We start from the raw sequence: 20558 nt of genomic DNA on the forward strand, positions 1-20558 counted from the left end.
AGTGACGACAACCCCACATCATAAAATAACACCTGATGCCAATGGCACCCACTGTGTTTGTTATAAATAGCAGAGCATTGCATCACACTAGTTGGACAATAATTGTAATACACACAGCGATCGAACTGTGAACACACACAGAAATGCTACTGCCCTGTAGACAAGGACAACTAGCACCCCAAGCATGGTTCAGTCATGTGATGTGTGTGTGACAGGGTCTCTCTCTAGGGGTAAGGCAGCAGTCACTGCAACCTAGCTCTTATGAAGCCAGGGTAGGCTATGCTAAATAGGCTATGCTAAATATGCTCAAAAGGCACTGATATTCTCCACTGAGGTTAACTCAGGACAGGATTATGAGAATATTTCAGTACCAAGGCTGGTGACTGAAAACAGAGTTTTCACAATAGACATCAAAATGCCTTATCAGCTTTCTCAGATCAACTAAAATACATTGATCACAAGAAGATGGAATGTTGAAGAATCTAACAGCTCTCACCGAACTTCCACATAACCAGTTATCTACCGCCCCTGCATGAACAAGAACATTAGTTCACAGCAGCCCTGGCCCCCACATGAGAAGTCGTTAGTGCTGAACCTACACTTCCTCCTCCATTCAATTAAGGTCCTTTATCTGACCCAGCTAAACATTCCTGTTGGAACCTGGCTGCACAAGCAGCATTCCTCGACCCTCTGTTTTGTTTTATCCTCCACAAGCCGGTGTGGAGAAACAATCGGCTTGTGAGGTCGTGGCGAGGAGGTGTTCCGTCAGAGGGCTGAGGAAACGAAAGGCAGAGGCCATCAGAGATGAAGAGATGGATGGAAGGAGAACTCCTATAATCAAAGGCTTACCTATGACACCCAGTATACATTCCAGAGGAAACACTGAGTGCCAACGACACATGGCCTCATGTCTTTAAATGTGTTTTTTCCCTCTAATGCTCAGTTGGATAGTTATCTATGAAAGCAATGGCCTTTAGATGGATGCAGGCTTCTGGATAGTTCCCACTAGGCAATAATAAACCACAAAATTCCAGACACCGCACCACAACCAGTGTGCCTACCCAGTCCCTGCAGTGAGTGTAGCATTGGATGGCACTACTTCTCCAGTGCAGGGTTGGCCAGTGTGGCCCCTGTCATCCATCCATACCTCTTCCAACCGCCACAACATGTCATTGCCCAAAATGAGCTCTTTCTCGCGCTCGCTCCATCTCCAACCAGAACTCATGGTGGGCAAGCACTGAGCCAAATTATACCTCTACACGGTAGAACTGTGATTTCCAGCAAGGCAAAAGGCTGTAGGGGCGGTTTTTAGCTGCTTTATTTTGCTGACGTCTCAAGAGAGGGAGCTACTATGGAATGAGCAAAGAAAGAGAAAGAGACACGCGCACTACTGTATAATAGGCCAATTATAGTTGCCCATTTGAACTGTATTTGTTATCAGTCTTATTTAAAATATATTTTTAAAAAAATGTTTGGGGGGGTATAAATATATATATTTTTGATACTGTTTATACTGTTCTGTGTTCAATTTCGGTTGTACGTCCCATCCAATGCTGCGGGTTAAGAAAACAACAGCACAGCAATCCGAACTGTTACATTAGCAGAAGAATGAACACTGTGCTGCTAACAAGTGGCCTCACAGCATTGAGCCTTTGAGTTTTGAAGCTTTTCTTATCATAAAAATTCTCACACAAATTGCAACGATACGGTATTCATACACATACGAGAATGTCTTCATAAATCTTTTGAAATTATATTTAACATCAGTTACAGAAGCCAAGCTGAACTTAGGTCTGCGATTCCATTTAGCTATAAATAAATAGTCCCATATTATCCCCGTCCCTACACCTTTGGCAGAGACCTGGGGCCTTCCGTCAGACTACTGCTTTACCATTCACTCTACTCTCACCCATTTAGCCAAAGCTGAGGAAACCAGAGATTATTACGTATATTGGTTTTCAATGACCCCCAGATCACTGTAAAGTTCAAACTGCAGCTGGATAATTACTTTCAATTCCAGACAGAGAACAAAGCACTTGGTTGTAAACCTGCATGGGAAGGTATTGTTTATCTAGCTAGCTAGGGTCTGTTAGTACCCAAAATGTGATGATGTTTATCTAGACTAGCTAGGGCTGCTGTACCCGAGTACTGCAGGTCTGCTGTACCCAAACAGTGGAGGAAGAGAAAAATATGCAGCCAGACGACAGGCACCTGAGACTGCAAATAACCACGTCAGACAAAACAATGTATGAACATCTGGTTAGTAGCCGGGCTGTAAACTGAGTTTTGCCCCGTGAGAGTGAGGTCAGTGTGTGAAACTGTGGACTATTACTAAAATGGTTACAGTGCATTCCAGCCAGCATGTCTGTCTGTTGTCCTCATTACATGAATATAATACCACCTTGTGTGATCTCAAGCTCCAAAACTGGGCCTTATCAAAATGTTGAGGGGCCAGGAGTAAATTAGGACTGATGGTTGCCGTGGGACACTGTGTTGACATTGTGTGGTGAGCAGATTCAATAGGGGGGTGATGTCAGCATCTGGACTGGACTTCCTGTCTTGCTCAGTAGAGGAGGGTCTCGTCTAAATGAACTGAAGAACAACAGGTATCTCGACATCCCTAACTTCATCAACAGTATAGTAGCAACACTAGATGGCAACTTTTCGTTTGGCTAAATTGAAAGCAAAACCTGTGGTTTTCTACAGGGAGTGAAAGTGATGTATATATTAGTTCCTAAAGGTTTGGATTATTCCTCAATGGGTGACATTATATGCTTATTAATCTCATCCCTGTCATAAGCGAAGGTTGCACCTGGTGACCCAGCACGCTGTTTTTTTCTGTCTTTAACTCACAAATCTCTCTCTGAATACATCATCATATTTGTGGGTCCCCCAACCCCTACTAAAGCACTCTTATTAAAATGCTTTCCAGGACCAGTATCCATTTCTGCAGCAATGCTACTCTGCAAAGTACCAGTCCTCCTGGCCTAGTACACAGCTGCATGGAAAGATGGACGCTCAGCTGTAGCTAGACGTACAGTAGCCTAGTTATGATAGAATATGTCTGGAGACGGAATCTGCACTTTTGTGTTTCTACATTCTGAATGTTGTTCTCTCCCCTGGTATGGCCAGAATCCCTCCCTCAGTGTATCCACTCACCGATTTTTATCTACTAAACTCGATACACGTTGTGGATCTCCAAGAGGAACAGATAAGAATCCCTGGCAGTGTTTTGTGTCTTACCGCTGCACACAAAAAGAGTTTAGGATTCAGAGCCACACCTTGTCCCTTGACATTGTCTGTCTGTATGGGCCAGTGTGCTCTGTCTGTGTCTGGGTCTCTGCTGTGCTAGCAGCGTCTTCCAGTGAATCACCACACTGACTATATAGACTACTACCCTCTCTCATTTGCATTTTTACAAGACAGTCAGTCAGCTCTAGAAAGGAGGGAAAGCTTTTAAGAAGGACACGCCAAGGAGACAGGAAGAAAATGCTTATATTAGAATGGAATCCATGAGATAGTTTTACTCAAGGGTCTAAATCAGGGCTGCCCAACCCTCTTCCTGGAGATCTACTGTCCTGTAGGTTTTCAGTCCAACCCTAATTTAGCATATCTGATTCAGCTAGTTAAGGTCTTGCTGAGCAGCTGATAAGTAGAATCAGGTGTGTTAAATTAGGGTTGGACTGAAAACCCACAGTAGATCTCCAGGTAGAGGTTTGGGCAGCCCTGGTCTAAATCCTTTAGTCTTAGTCTTAATGGGCATGATGTAGAACAGGTCCCATATCTGTAGACCAGGGCTGTTCAATGTCGATCCTGGAGGGCCAAAACACTTCCTGTTTTTATCCTCTCCTTATAATAAGGGACTAATTCAGACCTGGGACACCAGGTGAGTGCAATTAACTACCAAGTAGAAACAGAAACCAGAAGTGTTTTGGCCCTTCAGGACCGGAACTGAACAGCCCTCCTATAGACAATGACAGTAACAGCCTGTGATATGTAAGATAATGTAATAATATTAGGGTTGGGCCGATATATGATTAAATCAAATATTGTGATATTTAACATTGATGATATATCGTGAAGTGTAAGACTATTTATCTTGATGTGCAAGATTATAATCTGTTTGAACTTTACAAATCAAAACAGTGCAGTTTTAGCAGTTAGGCTGTATCAATATGTTGAAAATGAAGTCTAAATTAATTAACTAAGCCTTATTTTTTCACCATACAAAGATTATTTAGTTAGAATGTGACTATAATATCATAAATATACACAAACATTGCACAGTCTAATGATTTAGTCATTAACGGCGCAAAACAATTATCTCAGATATCGCAATATTTTTAGTAGCATATCGTAGAAGAGGTCACCCCAAATATCTGTATCTGAGCATCATTGAAAATAAAAACCATTTCCTTTCACAGGAACACTGAATGTCCCCTGGGATTTGGGTTAACAGTCACAGAAAGTAGAAGGGTTAAATACACCTAATGGTAGGTTCTCTCTCTCAGGAAGGCGCCTCAGTCAGCCTGTTTGGGATGCCTGCCCACTAGAACAACACTGTATTTCCTCATATAGTAGACTAAGTAAGGCCAGAGAAATCAAAGTAAAGGCAAATATATAACAAAAGTTCAAATCCGTTAATATAATACTGACGTTGGTTTATGACCAAAAGACCACAGATTGCAGAACCCTCCAGGTAGATTCAGATTGGCTCAGCCAGCAGAGCGGGCAGCCGGGCACGTGCCAGGCTGTGAACTTGGACTGGGTGCACGGAGTCTCTCTCTCTCTGCATGTCTTAATGGGTGAGTTTCAATGTGAGGAAATACTTGATTTGGAGATTTGGCTCTGGCGTTAGTGATTCTTGCCTTTCCTCAGTTTATAAGACAACACCTGAACGCTACAGCCTAGTGGTAGAGATGTGCACAGTCTTGAACGCACACATATACACACATTTCCCCCGGATAAGAACGGGGCAGAACAAAAACAGATGCCGAGATAAGAGAACATGAAAAGCTCAGTCTCTGCCTCTCCAAACACGCCATAACAGCTTATCCCTGTATAGCTCTTCTGACTCACACCAACTGCCATTAGCTCACAGCATTTCATAGAAATACTAAACAAGTGCTAATAATGATATGCTCATTCATAACAGCAAAATGAATGTGCTCAATGGGCTGAATTGGTCAATGAATAGCTTAACACGAGCTCATAATGTAGCGGATTTCTAATTACACAATATTCAGTTGCACAGCTACCTCCATTTAGCGCAGTAGTTTATCACGCAGTCATGGACTCATTAACACATTAGACTCATTCAGTCCCTAACAAAATTACAGCCAAATCTGGATCCAATAACTGATATGTTAAGTATAAAAGGCGTGACGTCCTCAGTGTTCCATCTTGTTTTGAACAGGTCACTCATCTCCTCTGCCCTCCAGCTATCTGCCGCCCCTCCTGGGTCATCAGCCTAGCGACTGAGCCTGTTCATGGTTCGTCTCCCAGGCGACCGGGAGTTACGTCCATAACGATGCGAGTGACGTTCCTCAGCCTGTGATGAGGCTGTTAGAGTCTATGATTGACAGGTCAGACATTACACACATGCACACACACACTACTGGCTTGTGTGACTGACAGGTCAGACACCACAAGATATATCCCCCCCGGCGACAGCCATTATGAATCTGTTAGCATAATAAGCAACAGGGCTCTAGTCCAATCCTCCCCTGACCTGTATTTAGTCACAGAGTCTTAGTAAAGAATCCAGGCTCAGACCTGTAGTAGAGACTCCAGGGTCTTTGACTTAGACAAAGCAGTGACATTTCAGCTGTAAATCAGATGCTAAAGACCTCAGGGTATTGGCCTCAGAACATCTGGAGTCTGGGCTTCACCTGTGACTAACCAACTGGAACATTATCCCAAGCCTATGGCCCTAGCCAGCAGTCAATATGTTGTTAATGTCATGCTCATATATGTTGTGACTGGACAAGTAATATCCCGACCTGTACCCAGAGGAGTTTGCATGCCTGGTTTGTTTTCTATGTGCATTTTTCAGACATTCCTGAACTTGCAGTTTCATAGAATGCTAATTGTAAATTTGGCCTACTACTTTAGTGCTACTTCTGGGCAACATTTCCCCACAGTAGGCGGGTGGGGTCCTCAAGGGAGGGGCATCTTTGGCCTGGCCGGGTCTTTAATATGGACCAAGGCTAATTGTCCACTTCCTCTCCTAATCTCTCATTCCATCCAGTTCTCCTCATCAGCCCATAAGAGCAGCAGTAAACAGTAAACACTGATCTACAGTAGACCACTCCATTCCTTTAACATCAGAGACCAAATACACAAAAAGCCATATGGAAAAACACACATGCAAAGAATGCATGCCAACCAACACACTCTCGCAGAGAAACACGTTACACTTGCAATGATCTACAACTTATAAAGGCTTAATAAGGCATTCACAGACGACACTTGAAGACTTGGCATCTGTATCACCTCTGTAGTGGTCATGAATTTACGTAAAATTCCCCCATGCACACACCCTCAAGCGTACCAATTTACCAACTCCTGCACTAAAAGGTTCATGATCCATTCTCCTCACCCAACCCTTAACCTCCAAACATCTTACCAACAGCTAGAAACAGCCATTAGACTGCCATATAACAATCAGGTAGCCGCAAACTAACAATGTCCCTTTGACCTTAGTTGCAGCAAGGGGGTAGCCTACGTTTTAAAACAAGTACCCGCAACATAGACTGACCAGTCATAATGTGACACGGGCAGCCATGTATGGTTCTATCGCCACACTTCAGCATGGTCCTGGTCCCTGCTGATAGTCAGGCTGAATGAATCACAGACAGCAGTTAAACAGATGTCTAGCCAGACAACCAGACACAGACATCTTTCCAGCTGATAGGTCAGAGCTAACTTTGTCTCATGCCCTCTATAATAAAAAGCAGCAGGTTAAAAAGCTGCAGCAGCAGCAACACCCAGCCCCACCTCCTATGTAGCCTAGCTTAGCTGAGCCTCCCTCTTCCTGGCCAACAGAACACAGACAACAGGCTAGTACTTACCATGCTGCAGACTGCCGAAGCTCAAACACACACACGGACAGTGCTTCAGTCCCCGACAGGGACAGTGAGCCGCTCCAGGAATCTTCTGCACCGCTGCCTAGTCTATCATCAGCGAGAACGTGCACACACACACACACACACACACACACACACACACACACACACCAAACACACAGGCACAGACTTGCAGAGACGTCCTGTGCTGGATAGCTAGTGCAGTAGGAAATCAAGCTGCATACACAGTGCTTATCAGGTAGAGTGGGAGAGAAAGAAAGAAAAACAGAGGAGAGAGAGAGAGAAAGAAAGTAAAATAGAGGAGCGAGAGAGAGAGAAAGGAAAACAGAGGAGAGAGAGAGGTTGAAGGAAAGAGAGGGAAAGCTCTGGGATGAGGGATCAAGCTTGCCCCAGTACAATAGACATCAGGAAATGCCATCAGGAGCTGGGAATAAACTCCAGGCAGAGTGCAGAGCAGACTGAGGATGTGGCTACGGATACAGGGAAGGAGAGAGAGGGGCTACTGGAGGGTCTGTCTGAGGAAACTACACACAACCATCCGCCAACAACCTTAGGGTCCACCATCAAATCTTACATTGAGATCTCCATGCACAGATAGAGCTAGAGAAGGGGCTACCGGAGGGTCTGTCTGAGGAAACTACACTCATAAAAGCCCCCAATAACTTCAGGGTCAAATCCTAGACACAGTGCTTCCACATCTGCATTGTTGCTGTTTGGGGTTTTAGGCTGGGTTACTGTATAAGCACTTTGTGACATCTACTGATGTAAAAAGGGATTTATAAATCAATTTGATGTATTAATTGATTGATCTCCATATCTCAGTGAATAATTCTGACATATCCACATTCACATCAATGCTTGATTTGTGGGAAAGTTCAAAGTATGCATGAGTATTTATAGGTTAGGATTCAACCCTTTGGTGTGGAAAGTCTGATTCGCATATGTCCAATGATTTTCAGGTTGACTTTTTAATCCAACACAGAACAGTTACCTACAGACAGGTTCTTCAACTTACTGTAGGAGCGGGCAGAGATGCTACCATGACATCACTGGCTGAGTTGAAAGATCTGGTTAAACTATGGCACTGCATTCCTTGAAATGTACAGTCGTGGTCAAAAGTTTTGAGAATGACACAAGTATTGGTCTTCACAAAGTTCGCTGCTTCAGTGTTATGAGATATGTTTGTCAGATGAAGTATAATTACAAGCATTCCATAAGTGTCAAAGGCTTTTATTGACAATTACATTAAGTTTATGCAAAGAGTCAATATTTGCAGTGTTGACCCTTCTTTTTCAAGACCTCTGCAATCCGCCCTGGCATGCTGTCAATTAACTTCTGGGCCACATCCTGACTGATGGCAGCCCATTCTTGCATAATCAATGCTTGGAGTTTGTCAGCATTTGTGGGGTTTTGTTTGTCCACCCGCCTCTTGAGGATCGACCACAAGTTCTCAATGGGATTAAGGTCTGGGGAGTTTCCTGGCCATGGACCGAAAATGTTGATGTTTTGTTCCCCGAGCCACTAAGTTATAACTTTTGCCTTATGGCAAGGTGCTCCATCATGCTGGAAAAGGCATTGGTCGTCACCAAACTGTTCTTGGTTGGTTGGGAGAAGTTGCTCTCGGAGGATGTGTTGGTACCATTCTTTATTCATGGCTGTGTTCTTAGGCAAAATTGTGAGTGAGCCCACTCCCTTGGCTGAGAAGCAACCCCACACATGAATGGTCTCAGGATGCTTTACTGTTGGCATGACACAGGACTGATGGTAGCGCTCACCTTGTCTTCTCCCAACAAGGTGTTTTCCGGATGCCCCAAACAATCGGAAAGGGGATTCATCAGAGAAAATGACTTTACACCAGTCCTCAGCAGTCCAATCCCTGTACCTTTTGCAGAATATCAGTCTGTCCCTGATGTTTTTCCTGGAGAGAAGTGGCTTCTTTGCTGCCCTTCTTGACACCAGGCCATCCTCCAAAAGTATTCGCCTCACCTGCAGATGTACTCACACCTGCCTGAGCAAGCTCTGCACTGGTGGTGCCCCGATCCCGCAACTGAATCAACTTTAGGAGACGGTCCTGGCGCTTGCTGGACTTTCTTGGGCGCCCTGACGCCTTCTTCACAACAATTGAACCTCTCTCCTTGAAGTTCTTGATGATCCGATAAATGGTTGATTTAGGTGCAATCTTACTAGCAGCAATATCTTTGCCTGTGAAGCCCTTTTTGTGCAAAGCAATGATGACGGCACGTGTTTCCTTGCAGGTAACCATGGTTAACAGAGGAAGAACAATTATTTCAAGCACCACCCTCCTTTTAAAGCTTCCAGTTTGTTATTCCAACTCAATCAGCATGACAGAGTGATCTCCAGCCTTGTCCTCGTCAACACTCTCACCTGTGTTAACGAGAGAATCACTGACATTATGGCAGCTGGTCCTTTTGTGGCAGGGCTGAAATGCAGTGAAAATGTTTTTTGGGGGATTACATTTTATTTAAAAAAAATTTAATGAGGGACTTTTCATGACATTCTGGAGTATATGCAATTGCCATCATCAAAACTGAGGCAGCAGACTTTGTGAAAATTAGTATTTGTGTCATTCTCAAAACTTTTGACCACGACTGTATGTGGATTGAAGACCAATCGTTACAATGTTTCTTCTCACTTCAGCTGATCCCACTCTAGACTCTGGTAGTACAGTTTTAGGAACTTTATTATGGGGTAATAAAGTGGTGTTTTTGAGGACCGGGGTCACCCTGCTAATACATCACACTCAGCGTGGACTACTGTGGTCGTAGATCTGGGCAGAGAGCTGTTTGTTGAGCTAACTGGTCTGGTACACCAGAGGCCCTGTTTGGGTACATGCAGTGGGGCATGATGGTATTTACTCAGCCCTGCCTGGTCATAGCCTCAGTCACACAACCCGTCTCTCTCGATTGCGCACACACACACACACCCACACCCCCTCCCTCCCTCCCTCCCTCCCTCCCTCAGGGTTAGTGCGACCGCTCTTGATAGTCAGTATAACTGCCCATTAGCCCTTTCAGCAAAACTCTCAAACTGCACCCTGAAATGACTGTGTGAGCTACAGTGCCTTGCAAAAGTATTCACCCCCCTTGGCGTTTTTCCTATTTGGTTGCATTATAACCTGTAACTTAAATGGATTTTTCTTTGGATTTCATGTAATGGACATACACAAAATAGTCCAAATTGGTGAAGTGAAATGAAAAAAAGAACTTGTTTCAAAAAATTCAAAAAAATAAATAACTGAAAACTGGTGCGTGCATATTTATTCACCCCCTTTGCTATGAAGCCCCTAAATAAGCGCATGTCCAACCAATTACCTTCAGAAGTCACATAATTAGTTAAATAAAGTCCACCTGTGTGCAATCTAAGTGTCACATGATCTGTCACACGATTTCAGGACATATACACTTGTTCTGAAAGGCCCCAGAGTCTGCAACACCACTAAGCAAGGGGCGGCACCATGAAGACCAAGGAGCTCTCCAAACAGGTCAGGGACAAAGTTGTGGAGAAGTACAGATCAGGGTTGGGTAAAAAAAAAATATCCGAAACTTTGAACATCCCACAGAGCACCATTAAATCCATTATTAAAAAATTGAAAGAATATGGCACCACAACAAACCTGCCAAGAGAGGGCCGCCCATCAAAACTCACGGACCAGGCAAGGAGGGCATTAATCAGAGAGGCAACAAAGAGACCAAAGATAACCCTCAACGAGCTGCAAAGCTCCACAGCGGAGATTGGAGTATCTGTCCATAGGACCACTTTAAGCCGTACACTCCACAGAGCTGGTCTTTACTGAAGAGTGGCCAGAAAAAGCCATTGCTTACAGAAAAAAATAAGCAAACACGTTTGGTGTTCGCCAAAAGGCATGTGGGAGACTCCCCAAACATATGGAAGAAGGTACTCTTGTCAGATGAGACTAAAAATGAGCTTTTTGGCCATCAAGGAAAACGCAATGTCTGGCGCAATCCCAACACCTCTCATAACCCCGAGGACACCATCCGGTGGTGGCAGCATCATGCTGTGGGGATGTTTTTCCATCGGCAGGGACTGGGAAACTGGTCAGAATTGAAGGAATGATGGATGACGCTAAATACAGGGAAATTCTTGAGGGAAACCTGTTTCAGTCTTCCAGAGATTTGAGACTGGGATGGAGGTTCACCTTCCAGCAGGACAATGACCCTGAGCATACTGCTAAAGCAACACTTGAGTGGTTTAAGGGGAAACATTTAAATGTCTTGGAATGGCCTAGTCAAAGCCCAGACCTCAATCCAATTGAGAATCTGTGGTATAACTTAAAGATTGCTGTACACCAGCGGAACCCATCCAACTTGAAGGAGCTGGAGCAGTTTTGCCTTGAGGAATGGGTGGCTACATGTGCCAAGTTTATAGAGACATACCAAGAGACTTGCAGCAATTAATTGCTGCAAAAGGTGGCTCTATAAAGTATAGATTTTTTTTTTTTTTTTTTGGTCTTATTTCTTGTTTGTTTCACAATAAAAAATATTTTGCATCTTCAAAGTGGTAGGCATGTTGTGCAAATCAAATGATACAAACTCCCAAAAAATCAATTTTAATTCCAGGTTGTAAGGCAACAAAATAGGAAAAATGCCAAGGGGGTGAATACTTTCGCAAGCCACTGTATGTCTTACGTAAATACATTTAACTTGTTAGCTTGTTCTTCTTCTTCATTGAGCTTTTACAGTCTATGCACTATTTCTTCAGTGTTTTCTTCAAATGAAACATTCATCAAAGCTGCAATATGTAACCTTTTGGGCGACCCGACCAAATTCATATTGACAGATCTATAATTCTAATTTCTCCCTCAATGAAAGCAAGTCTAAGAAGTGGTAGATCTGTTCTATGTGCGCTATTTCTATGCTTCACGTTCTTAAATTTAGTTTTTGCGTCTTTACTTTAGGTTTTGTACACCAGCTTCAAACAACTGAAAATACAATATTTTTGGTTATGGAAAATCTATATTTCGCAGCAATTTATATGGTAAAATGATTCTCTACATTATACTTGCCTGTTTCTTGCATGAGAAATTACTCTTTGCCAAGAAGCTATTTTTGTTTATTTTTGACCATTTTAATTGAAAACAATCACAGTAAGTTACTTAATTGTTACCCAGAAATTATGTTGTATAGTGTCCAATGTATAAAAGGTCCAATGCAGACGTTTTTAAGATGAAACTGAGAATGTGAGAGAAATGAAGAAGGCACAAGACACAGAATGTGAAAGACACACACACACACACACACACACACACACTAATTAGAGGTATTACAGCGCACCAGGAGAAGGAGGGCAGCCAGCAAGAAACCTGACATTCAGCAGGACCACATACAGGGTGACATTTACACACCTCCAGGGGCCAGAGCCATACATGCACCATAATTAGGGGCACAGGGGGGCCACAGAGGACCCGTCCAACTTCATACATGTGGATATTATTATTTTTTGCCTATGATTAGATCTCTGACAGCAACAACTTTTAAGACATCAACCTCAGAGTATAAGCGCTCAACTTCAGTGACTCGCTGCTTATCAGATAGATAATCGTGTCTATCAAGCACAGAGAAACTGTAACTGGCTGTGTGATAGACTGATACAGTGGGGGAAAAAAGTATTTAGTCAGCCACCAATTGTGCAAGTTCTCCCAATTAAAAAGATGAGAGAGGCCTGTAATTTTCATCATAGGTACACGTCAACTATGACAGACAAATTGAGATTTTTTTTTCCAGAAAATCACATTGTAGGATTTTTTATGAATTTATTTGCAAATTATGGTGGAAAATAAGTATTTGGTCACCTACAAACAAGCAAGATTTCTGGCTCTCACAGACCTGTAACTTCTTCTTTAAGAGGCTCCTCTGTCCTCCACTCGTTACCTGTATTAATGGCACCTGTTTGAACTTGTTATCAGTATAAAATACACCTGTCCACAACCTCAAACAGTCACACTCCAAACTCCACTATGGCCAAGACCAAAGAGCTGTCAAAGGACACCAGAAACAAAATTGTAGACCTGCACCAGGCTGGGAAGACTGAATCTGCAATAGGTAAGCAGCTTGGTTTGAAGAAATCAACTGTGGGAGCAATTATTAGGAAATGGAAGACATTCAAGACCACTGATAATCTCCCTCGATCTGGGGCTCCACGCAAGATCTCACCCCGTGGGGTCAAAATGATCACAAGAACGGTGAGCAAAAATCCCAGAACCACACAGGGGGGACCTAGTGAATGACCTGCAGAGAGCTGGGACCAAAGTAACAAAGCCTACCATCAGTAACACACTACGCCGCCAGGGACTCAAATCCTGCAGTGCAGACGTGTCCCCCTGCTTAAGCCAGTACATGTCCAGGCCCGTCTGAAGTTTGCTAGAGTGCATTTGGATGATCCAGAAGAGGATTGGGAGAATATCATATGGTCAGATGAAACCAAAATAGAACTTTTTGGTAAAAACTCAACTCGTCGTGTTTGGAGGACAAAGAATGCTGATTTGAATCCAAAGAACACAATACCTACTGTGAAGCATGGGGGTGGAAACATCATGCTTTGGGGCTGTTTTTCTGCAAAGGGACCAGGACGACTGATCCGTGTAAAGGAAAGAATGAATGGGGCCATGTATCGTGAGATTTTGAGTGAAAACCTCCTTCCATCAGCAAGGGCATTGAAGATGAAACGTGGCTGGGTCTTTCAGCATGACAATGATCCCAAACACACCGCCCGGGCAATGAAGGAGTGGCTTCATAAGACGCATTTCAAGGTCCTGGAGTGGCCTAGCCAGTCTCCAGATCTCAACCCCATAGAAAATCTTTGGAGGGAGTTGAAAGTCCGTGTTGCCCAGCGACAGCCCCCAAAACATCACTGCTCTAGAGGAGATCTGCATGGAGGAATGGGCCAAAATACCAGCAACAGTGTGTGAAAACCTTGTGAAGACTTACAGAAAACGTTTGACCTGTGTCATTGCCAACAAAGGGTATATAACAAAGTATTGAGAAACTTTTGTTATTGACCAAATACTTATTTTCCACCATAATTTGCAAATAAATTCATTAAAAATCCTACAATGTGATTTTCTGGATTATTTTTTCTCATTTTGTCTGTCATAGTTGACGTGTACCTATGATGAAAATTACAGGCCTCTCTCATCTTTTTAAGTGGGAGAACTTGCACAATTGGTGGCTGACTAAATACTTCTTTCCCCCACTGTATACTGACTCTCATTCAGCTTTCAAGTCAATAAAAACGTTTAGTTTGAAAATACATCCTTTCTTTAAAAGGTCTGGAACAGTTGATTTTCCAAGTGAGCATCAAAGCATAGACGTTGGTTCCAGGCAGGACCTTTGTGGACATCCAAAGCAGAGCCACAAAACCCTGCTCTGACTAGTGGCCAGTAACTCGCCTGCCAAGGGGACAGCGGCTGTCATGGCAACCTTTATATTGAGATAGATGCTCAACTGAGTGGAAAAGATCCACAGTGACCCGAGAAGTGGGTCACGGTGCCATTGGTTTTTGTGTGTGTGTGTGTGTGTGTGTGTGTGTGTGTGTGTGTGTGTGTGTGTGTGTGTGTGTGTGTGTGTGTGTGTGCTCTGATTGGGCTGGAGCTGCAGGGGGATCACCCCAAATATGAGGACATTAAGGTCACACATGCACAGTCTGAGGGGGAGAGCATGGGTGAGGGGTAGGCTGAGTCTGTGACAGTCAGTTTCATACACACATATTCATGAATATCTCTGTTAAACATTCTTGTTCTCAGCTACGATCTTTCTCTATGTCCCTCTCTCTCTCTTCTCACCCTTTCATCTTTTTTTCTACACCTGCATCATCTCTTCATTGAAAAGCAAAGAAGACCTCTAAATTCAAACCTGCCATGGCTGCTGAAGAAATTAGATAAATAATTTAACCTCTCCATTAAACAAGTTACATTGAGACTGCAGTAGATAGGAAACTCTTCTTATCTGGGTCCAAGTAACGGCAGAGGACACACACACACACACACACACACACACACACACACAGACAGACAGAGACAGAGACAGAGAAAGAAATATAAAAAATGTAGAGACATGGAGCCTGTGACAGATAAAGCCTCCAGATAAACTACTGTTCATGTCCATGACATTATACTGTACTGTATGTCCTTGTGGACTGTTTTACACGTTAACTCTGGAGGCTGTTTTTACTCCCCCCCTCGTCTACAGGCAAGACCACACAAGGATGGAAGATCCATTACCCTGGGCAAAAGAAAGGAGTGTAGGAGGGAGAGAGAGAGAGAGGGATGGAGAGAGTGTGGGAGAGAGAAAGAGAGGGATGGAGAGAGAGAGTGTGTGGGATTACGGAGACCCTGGGCCTGTACATATCATCATCTACACTAGGCTTACTCTAACCACAACCTCCTCAATTTCCAACTCCACACATAAAGCAGCAGTGCCATAAACATACTGAGTAGAAAAATATAGTATACTGAGGCTATATTGTTCTAATGGCTTAAACATACTGAGTATGTTTAAGCACACACACACACACACACACACACACACACACACACAGTACCAGTCAAAAGTTTGGACACACCTACTCATTCAAGGTTTTTTCTTTATTTTTACTATTTTCTACATTGTAGAAAATAACACATACGGAATCATGTAGTAACCAAAAAAGTGTTAAACAAATCAAAATAGATTTTAGATTCTTAAAGTAGCCATCCTTTGCCTTGATGACAGCTTTGCACACTCTTGGCATTCTCTCAACCAGCTTCATGAGGTAGTCACCTGGAATGTATTTAAATTAACAGGTGTGCCTTGTTAAAAGTTAATTTGTGGACTTGATTTCCTTCTTAATGCATTTGAGCCAATCAGTTGTGTTGTGACAAGGTAGGGGCGGTATACAGAACATAGCCCTATTTGGTAAAAGACCAAGTCCATATTATGGCAAGAACAGCTGAAATAAGCAAGAATGTAGAACGTTTGTGTCACCTTGAAACAAGATGTTTCTCCAACAGGAGAATGGAATGCAATGGCATTTCAGTGTGACAGGAAGGGCAGACAGACATTGCCTTGTCGTGCAGGATACTATCCATAGTCCTGGCTCCAATGCATTTACCGTTTAACCCACAAACCTGCTTTGCAAATCACGACCCATCTAGTCATCCAAGTGTCTACAGTATCTGGGTAAATCAGCATCCAACAATGCACAGATTGTGAGGTCAAAGAGTCAGATAAAATCCCATCTGATCTGATGGAAACAGCATGATCACTGAATGTCTACATCCCCCAGTTGCACTGGATCCTGCTTTGAGTGGATTGTGGTTGAGGTAACTGGGAGGTTGTTGAGCCACATGGTGAATGAACTGTGAAGGATACAGACCTCTCTAATCTGGTATGTAAAGTTCAGAACAGGCCATCTGACCAGAGAACACACAGCTCTCAGACACTGAGATAAAACCATGAGTAACCACTGAAAACGCAAAAGGTCTTGCTGGAAGAATGTGTGTATAAATCTCTTTCTCTCACATTCTGTGCCTCCTTCCTTTCTCATACATTTTCCATTTCATCTTAATTAATTATGTATTGTGTGTGTGTATATACAGTGGGGGAAAAAAGTATTTAGTCAGCCACCAATTGTGCAAGTTCTCCCACTTAAAAAGATGAGAGAGGCCTGTATTTTTCATCATAGGTACACGTCAACTATGACAGACAAATTGAGGAAAAAAAATCAAGAAAATCACATTGTAGGATTTTTTATGAATTTATTTGCAAATTATGGTGGAAAATAAGTATTTGGTCACCTACAAACAAGCAAGATTTCTGGCTCTCACAGACCTGAAACTTCTTCTTTAAGAGGCTCCTCTGTCCTCCACTCGTTACCTGTATTAATGACACCTGTTTGAACTTGTTATCAGTATAAAAGACACCTGTCCACAACCTCAAACAGTCACACTCCAAACTCCACTATGGCCAAGACCAAAGAGCTGTCAAAGGACACCAGAAACAAAATTGTAGACCTGCACCAGGCTGGGAAGACTGAATCTGCAATAGGTAAGCAGCTTGGTTTGAAGAAATCAACTGTGGGAGCAATTATTAGGAAATGGAAGACATACAAGACCACTGATATTCTCCCTCGATCTGGGGCTCCACGCAAGATCTCACCCCGTGGGGTCAAAATGATCACAAGAACGGTGAGCAAAAATCCCAGAACCACACGGGGGGACCTAGTGAATGACCTGCAGAGAGCTGGGACCAAAGTAACAAAGCCTACCATCAGTAACACACTACGCCGCCAGGGACGTAGTGCCAGACGTGTCCCCCTGCTTAAGCCAGTACATGTCCAGGCCCGTCTGAAGTTTGCTAGAGTGCATTTGGATGATCCAGAAGAGGATTGGGAGAATGTCACATGGTCAGATGAAACCAAAATATAACTTTTTGGTAAAAACTCAACTCGTCGTGTTTGGAGGACAAAGAATGCTGAGTTGCATCCAAAGAACACCATACCTACTGTGAAGCATTGGGGTGGAAACATCATGCTTTGGGGCTGTTTTTCTGCAAAGGGACCAGGACGACTGATCCGTGTAAAGGAAAGAATGACTGGGGCCATGTATCGTGAGATTTTGAGTGAAAACCTCCTTCCATCAGCAAGGGCATTGAAGATGAAACGTGGCTGGGTCTTTCAGCATGACAATGATCCCAAACACACCGCCCGGGCAACGAAGGAGTGGCTTCGTAAGAAGCATTTCAAGGTCCTGGAGTGGCCTAGCCAGTCTCCAGATCTCAACCCCATAGAAAATCTTTGGAGGGAGTTGAAAGTCCGTGTTGCCCAACGATAGCCCCAAAACATCACTGCTCTAGAGGAGATCTGCATGGAGGAATGGGCCAAAATACCAACAACAGTGTGTGAAAACCTTGTGAAGACTTACAGAAAACGTTTGACCTGTGTCATTGCCAACAAAGGGTATATAACAAAGTATTGAGAAACTTTTGTTATTGACCAAATACTTATTTTCCACCATAATTTGCAAATAAATTCATTAAAAATCCTACAATGTGATTTTCTGGAATTTTTCTTCTCATTTTGTCTGTCATAGTTGACGTGTACCTATGCTTAAAATTACAGGCCTCTCATCTTTTTAAGTGGGAGAACTTGCACAATTGGTGGCTGACTAAATACTTTTTTTCCCCCACTGTATATATACACACTACCGTTCAAAAGTTTGGGGTCACATGGTAACGTCCTTGTTTTCGAAAGAAAAGCAATTTTTTTGTCCATTAAAATAACATAAAATTGATCAGAAATACGGTGTAGACATTGTTAATGTTGTAAATGGCTATTGTAGCTGGAAACGGCTGATTTTTTATGGAATATATACTTAGGCGTACATAGGCCCATTATCAGCAACCATCAGTCCTGTGTTCCAATGGCACGTTGTGTTTGCTAATCCAAGTTTATCATTTTAAAAGGCTAATTGATCATTAGAAAACCCTTTTGCAATTATGTTAGCACAGCTGAAAACTGTTGTGTTGATTAAAGAAGCAATACAACTGGCCTTCTTGAGACTGGTTGAGTATCTGGAGCATCAGCAATTGTGGATTCGATTACAGGCTCAAAATGGCCAGAAACAAATAACTTTCTTCTGAAACTCGTCAGTCTATTCTTGTTCTGAGAAATTAAGGCTATTCCATGCAATAAATTTCCAAGAAACTGAAGATCTCGCTGTGTACTACTCCCTTCACAGAACAGCGCAAACTGGCTCTAACCAGAATAGAAAGAGGAGTGGGAGGCCTTATCTGGCAAATGCCAAACGTCCTGCACGGTGTTGGGCTGTAAGCACAACCCCCACCTGTGGACGTCGGGCCCTCATACCACCCTCATGGAGTCTGTTTCTGACCGTTTGAGCAGACACATGCACATTTGTGGCCTGCTGGAGGTCATTTTGCAGGGCTCTGGCAGTGCTCCTCCTGCTCCTCCTTGCACAATGGCGGAGGTAGCGGTCCTGCTGCTGGGTTGTTGCCCTCCTACGGCCTCCTCCACGTCTCCTGATGTACTGGCCTGTCTCCTGGTAGCACCTCCATGCTCTGGACACTACGCTGACAGACGCAGCAAACCTTCTTGCCACAGCTCGCATTGATGTGCCATCCTGGATGAGCTGCACTACCTGAGCCACTTGTGTGGGTTGTAGACTCCGTCTCATGCTACCACTAGAGTGAAAGCACCGCCAGCATTCAAAAGTGACCAAAACATCAGCCAGGAAGCATAGGAACTGAGAAGTGGTCTGTGGTCACCACCTGCAGAACTACTTTTTTTATTGGGGGTGTCTTGCTAATTGCCTATAATTTCCACCTGTTGTCTATTCCATTTGCACAACAGCATGTGAAATGTATTGTCAATCAGTGTTGCTTCCTAAGTGGACAGTTTGATTTCACAGAAGTGTGATAGACTTGGAGTTACATTGTGTTGTTTAAGTGTTCCCTTTATTTTTTTGAGCAGATATATATATATATATATATATATATATATATATATATATATAAAATGAGATACAAGTTTCAAATCTATTTATAATTATATACAGTTGAAGTCGTAAGTTTACATAGACTTAGGTTGGAGTCATTAAAACTAGTTTTTCAACCACTCTACAAATTTCTTATTAACAAACGTTAGTGATGGCAAGTCGGTGAGGACATCTACTTTGTGCATGACACAAGTAATTTCTCCAACAATTGTTTACAGACAGATTATTTCACTTACAGTGAGGGAAAAAAGTATTTGATCCCCTGCTGATTTTGTACGTTTGCCCACTGACAAAGAAATGATCAGTCTATAATTTTAATGGTAGGTTTATTTGAACAGTGAGAGACAGAATAACAACAAAAAAATCCAGAAAAACACATGTTATGAATTGATTTGCATTTTATTGAGGGAAATAAGTATTTGACCCCCTCTCAATCAGAAAGATTTCTGGCTCCTAGGTGTCTTTTATACAGGTTACGAGCTGAGATTAAGAGCACACTCTTAAAGGGAGTGCTCCTAATCTCAGTTTGTTACCTGTATAAAAGACACCTGTCCACAGAAGCAATCAATCAATCAGATTCCAAACTCTCCACCATGGCCAAGACCAAAGAGCTCTCCAAGGATGTCAGGGAAAAGATTGTAGACCTACACAAGGCTGGAATGGGCTACAAGACCATCGCCAAGCAGCTTGGTGAGAAGGTGACAACAGTTGGTGCAATTATTTGCAAATAGAAGAAACACAAAATAACTGTCAATCTCCCTCGGCCTGGGGCTCCATGCAAGATCTCACCTCGTGGAGTTGTAATGATCATGATAACGGTGAGGAATCAGCCCAGAACTACACGGGAGGATCTTGTCAATGATCTCAAGGCAGCTTGGACCATAGTCACTAAGAACACAATTGGTAACAAACTACGCCGTGAAGAACTGAAATCCTGCAGC

General features: G+C 43.1%; 1 protein-coding gene across 3 annotated transcripts in view; it reads right to left on the minus strand.

Annotated features, from left to right (window-relative positions):
* Positions 1-20558, minus strand: part of LOC121567913 (septin-4-like) — a 102805-nt gene that overhangs the window by 36387 nt on the left and 45860 nt on the right. Inside the window, exon 1 of one of the 3 annotated variants that reach the window (XM_045220550.1) lies at positions 7074-7305. The exons of the other annotated variants lie outside the window; for them this stretch is intronic. Coding sequence (XP_045076485.1) covers positions 7074-7076 — 3 coding nt within the window. The 5' untranslated portion in view covers positions 7077-7305. Of the gene's footprint in view, positions 1-7073; positions 7306-20558 lie in introns of those variants that run through there. 3 annotated transcript variants of the gene reach the window in all.

Source organism: Coregonus clupeaformis, chromosome 6, assembly GCF_020615455.1.
Source record: "Coregonus clupeaformis isolate EN_2021a chromosome 6, ASM2061545v1, whole genome shotgun sequence".
NCBI classification, from domain to species: domain Eukaryota; kingdom Metazoa; phylum Chordata; class Actinopteri; order Salmoniformes; family Salmonidae; genus Coregonus; species Coregonus clupeaformis.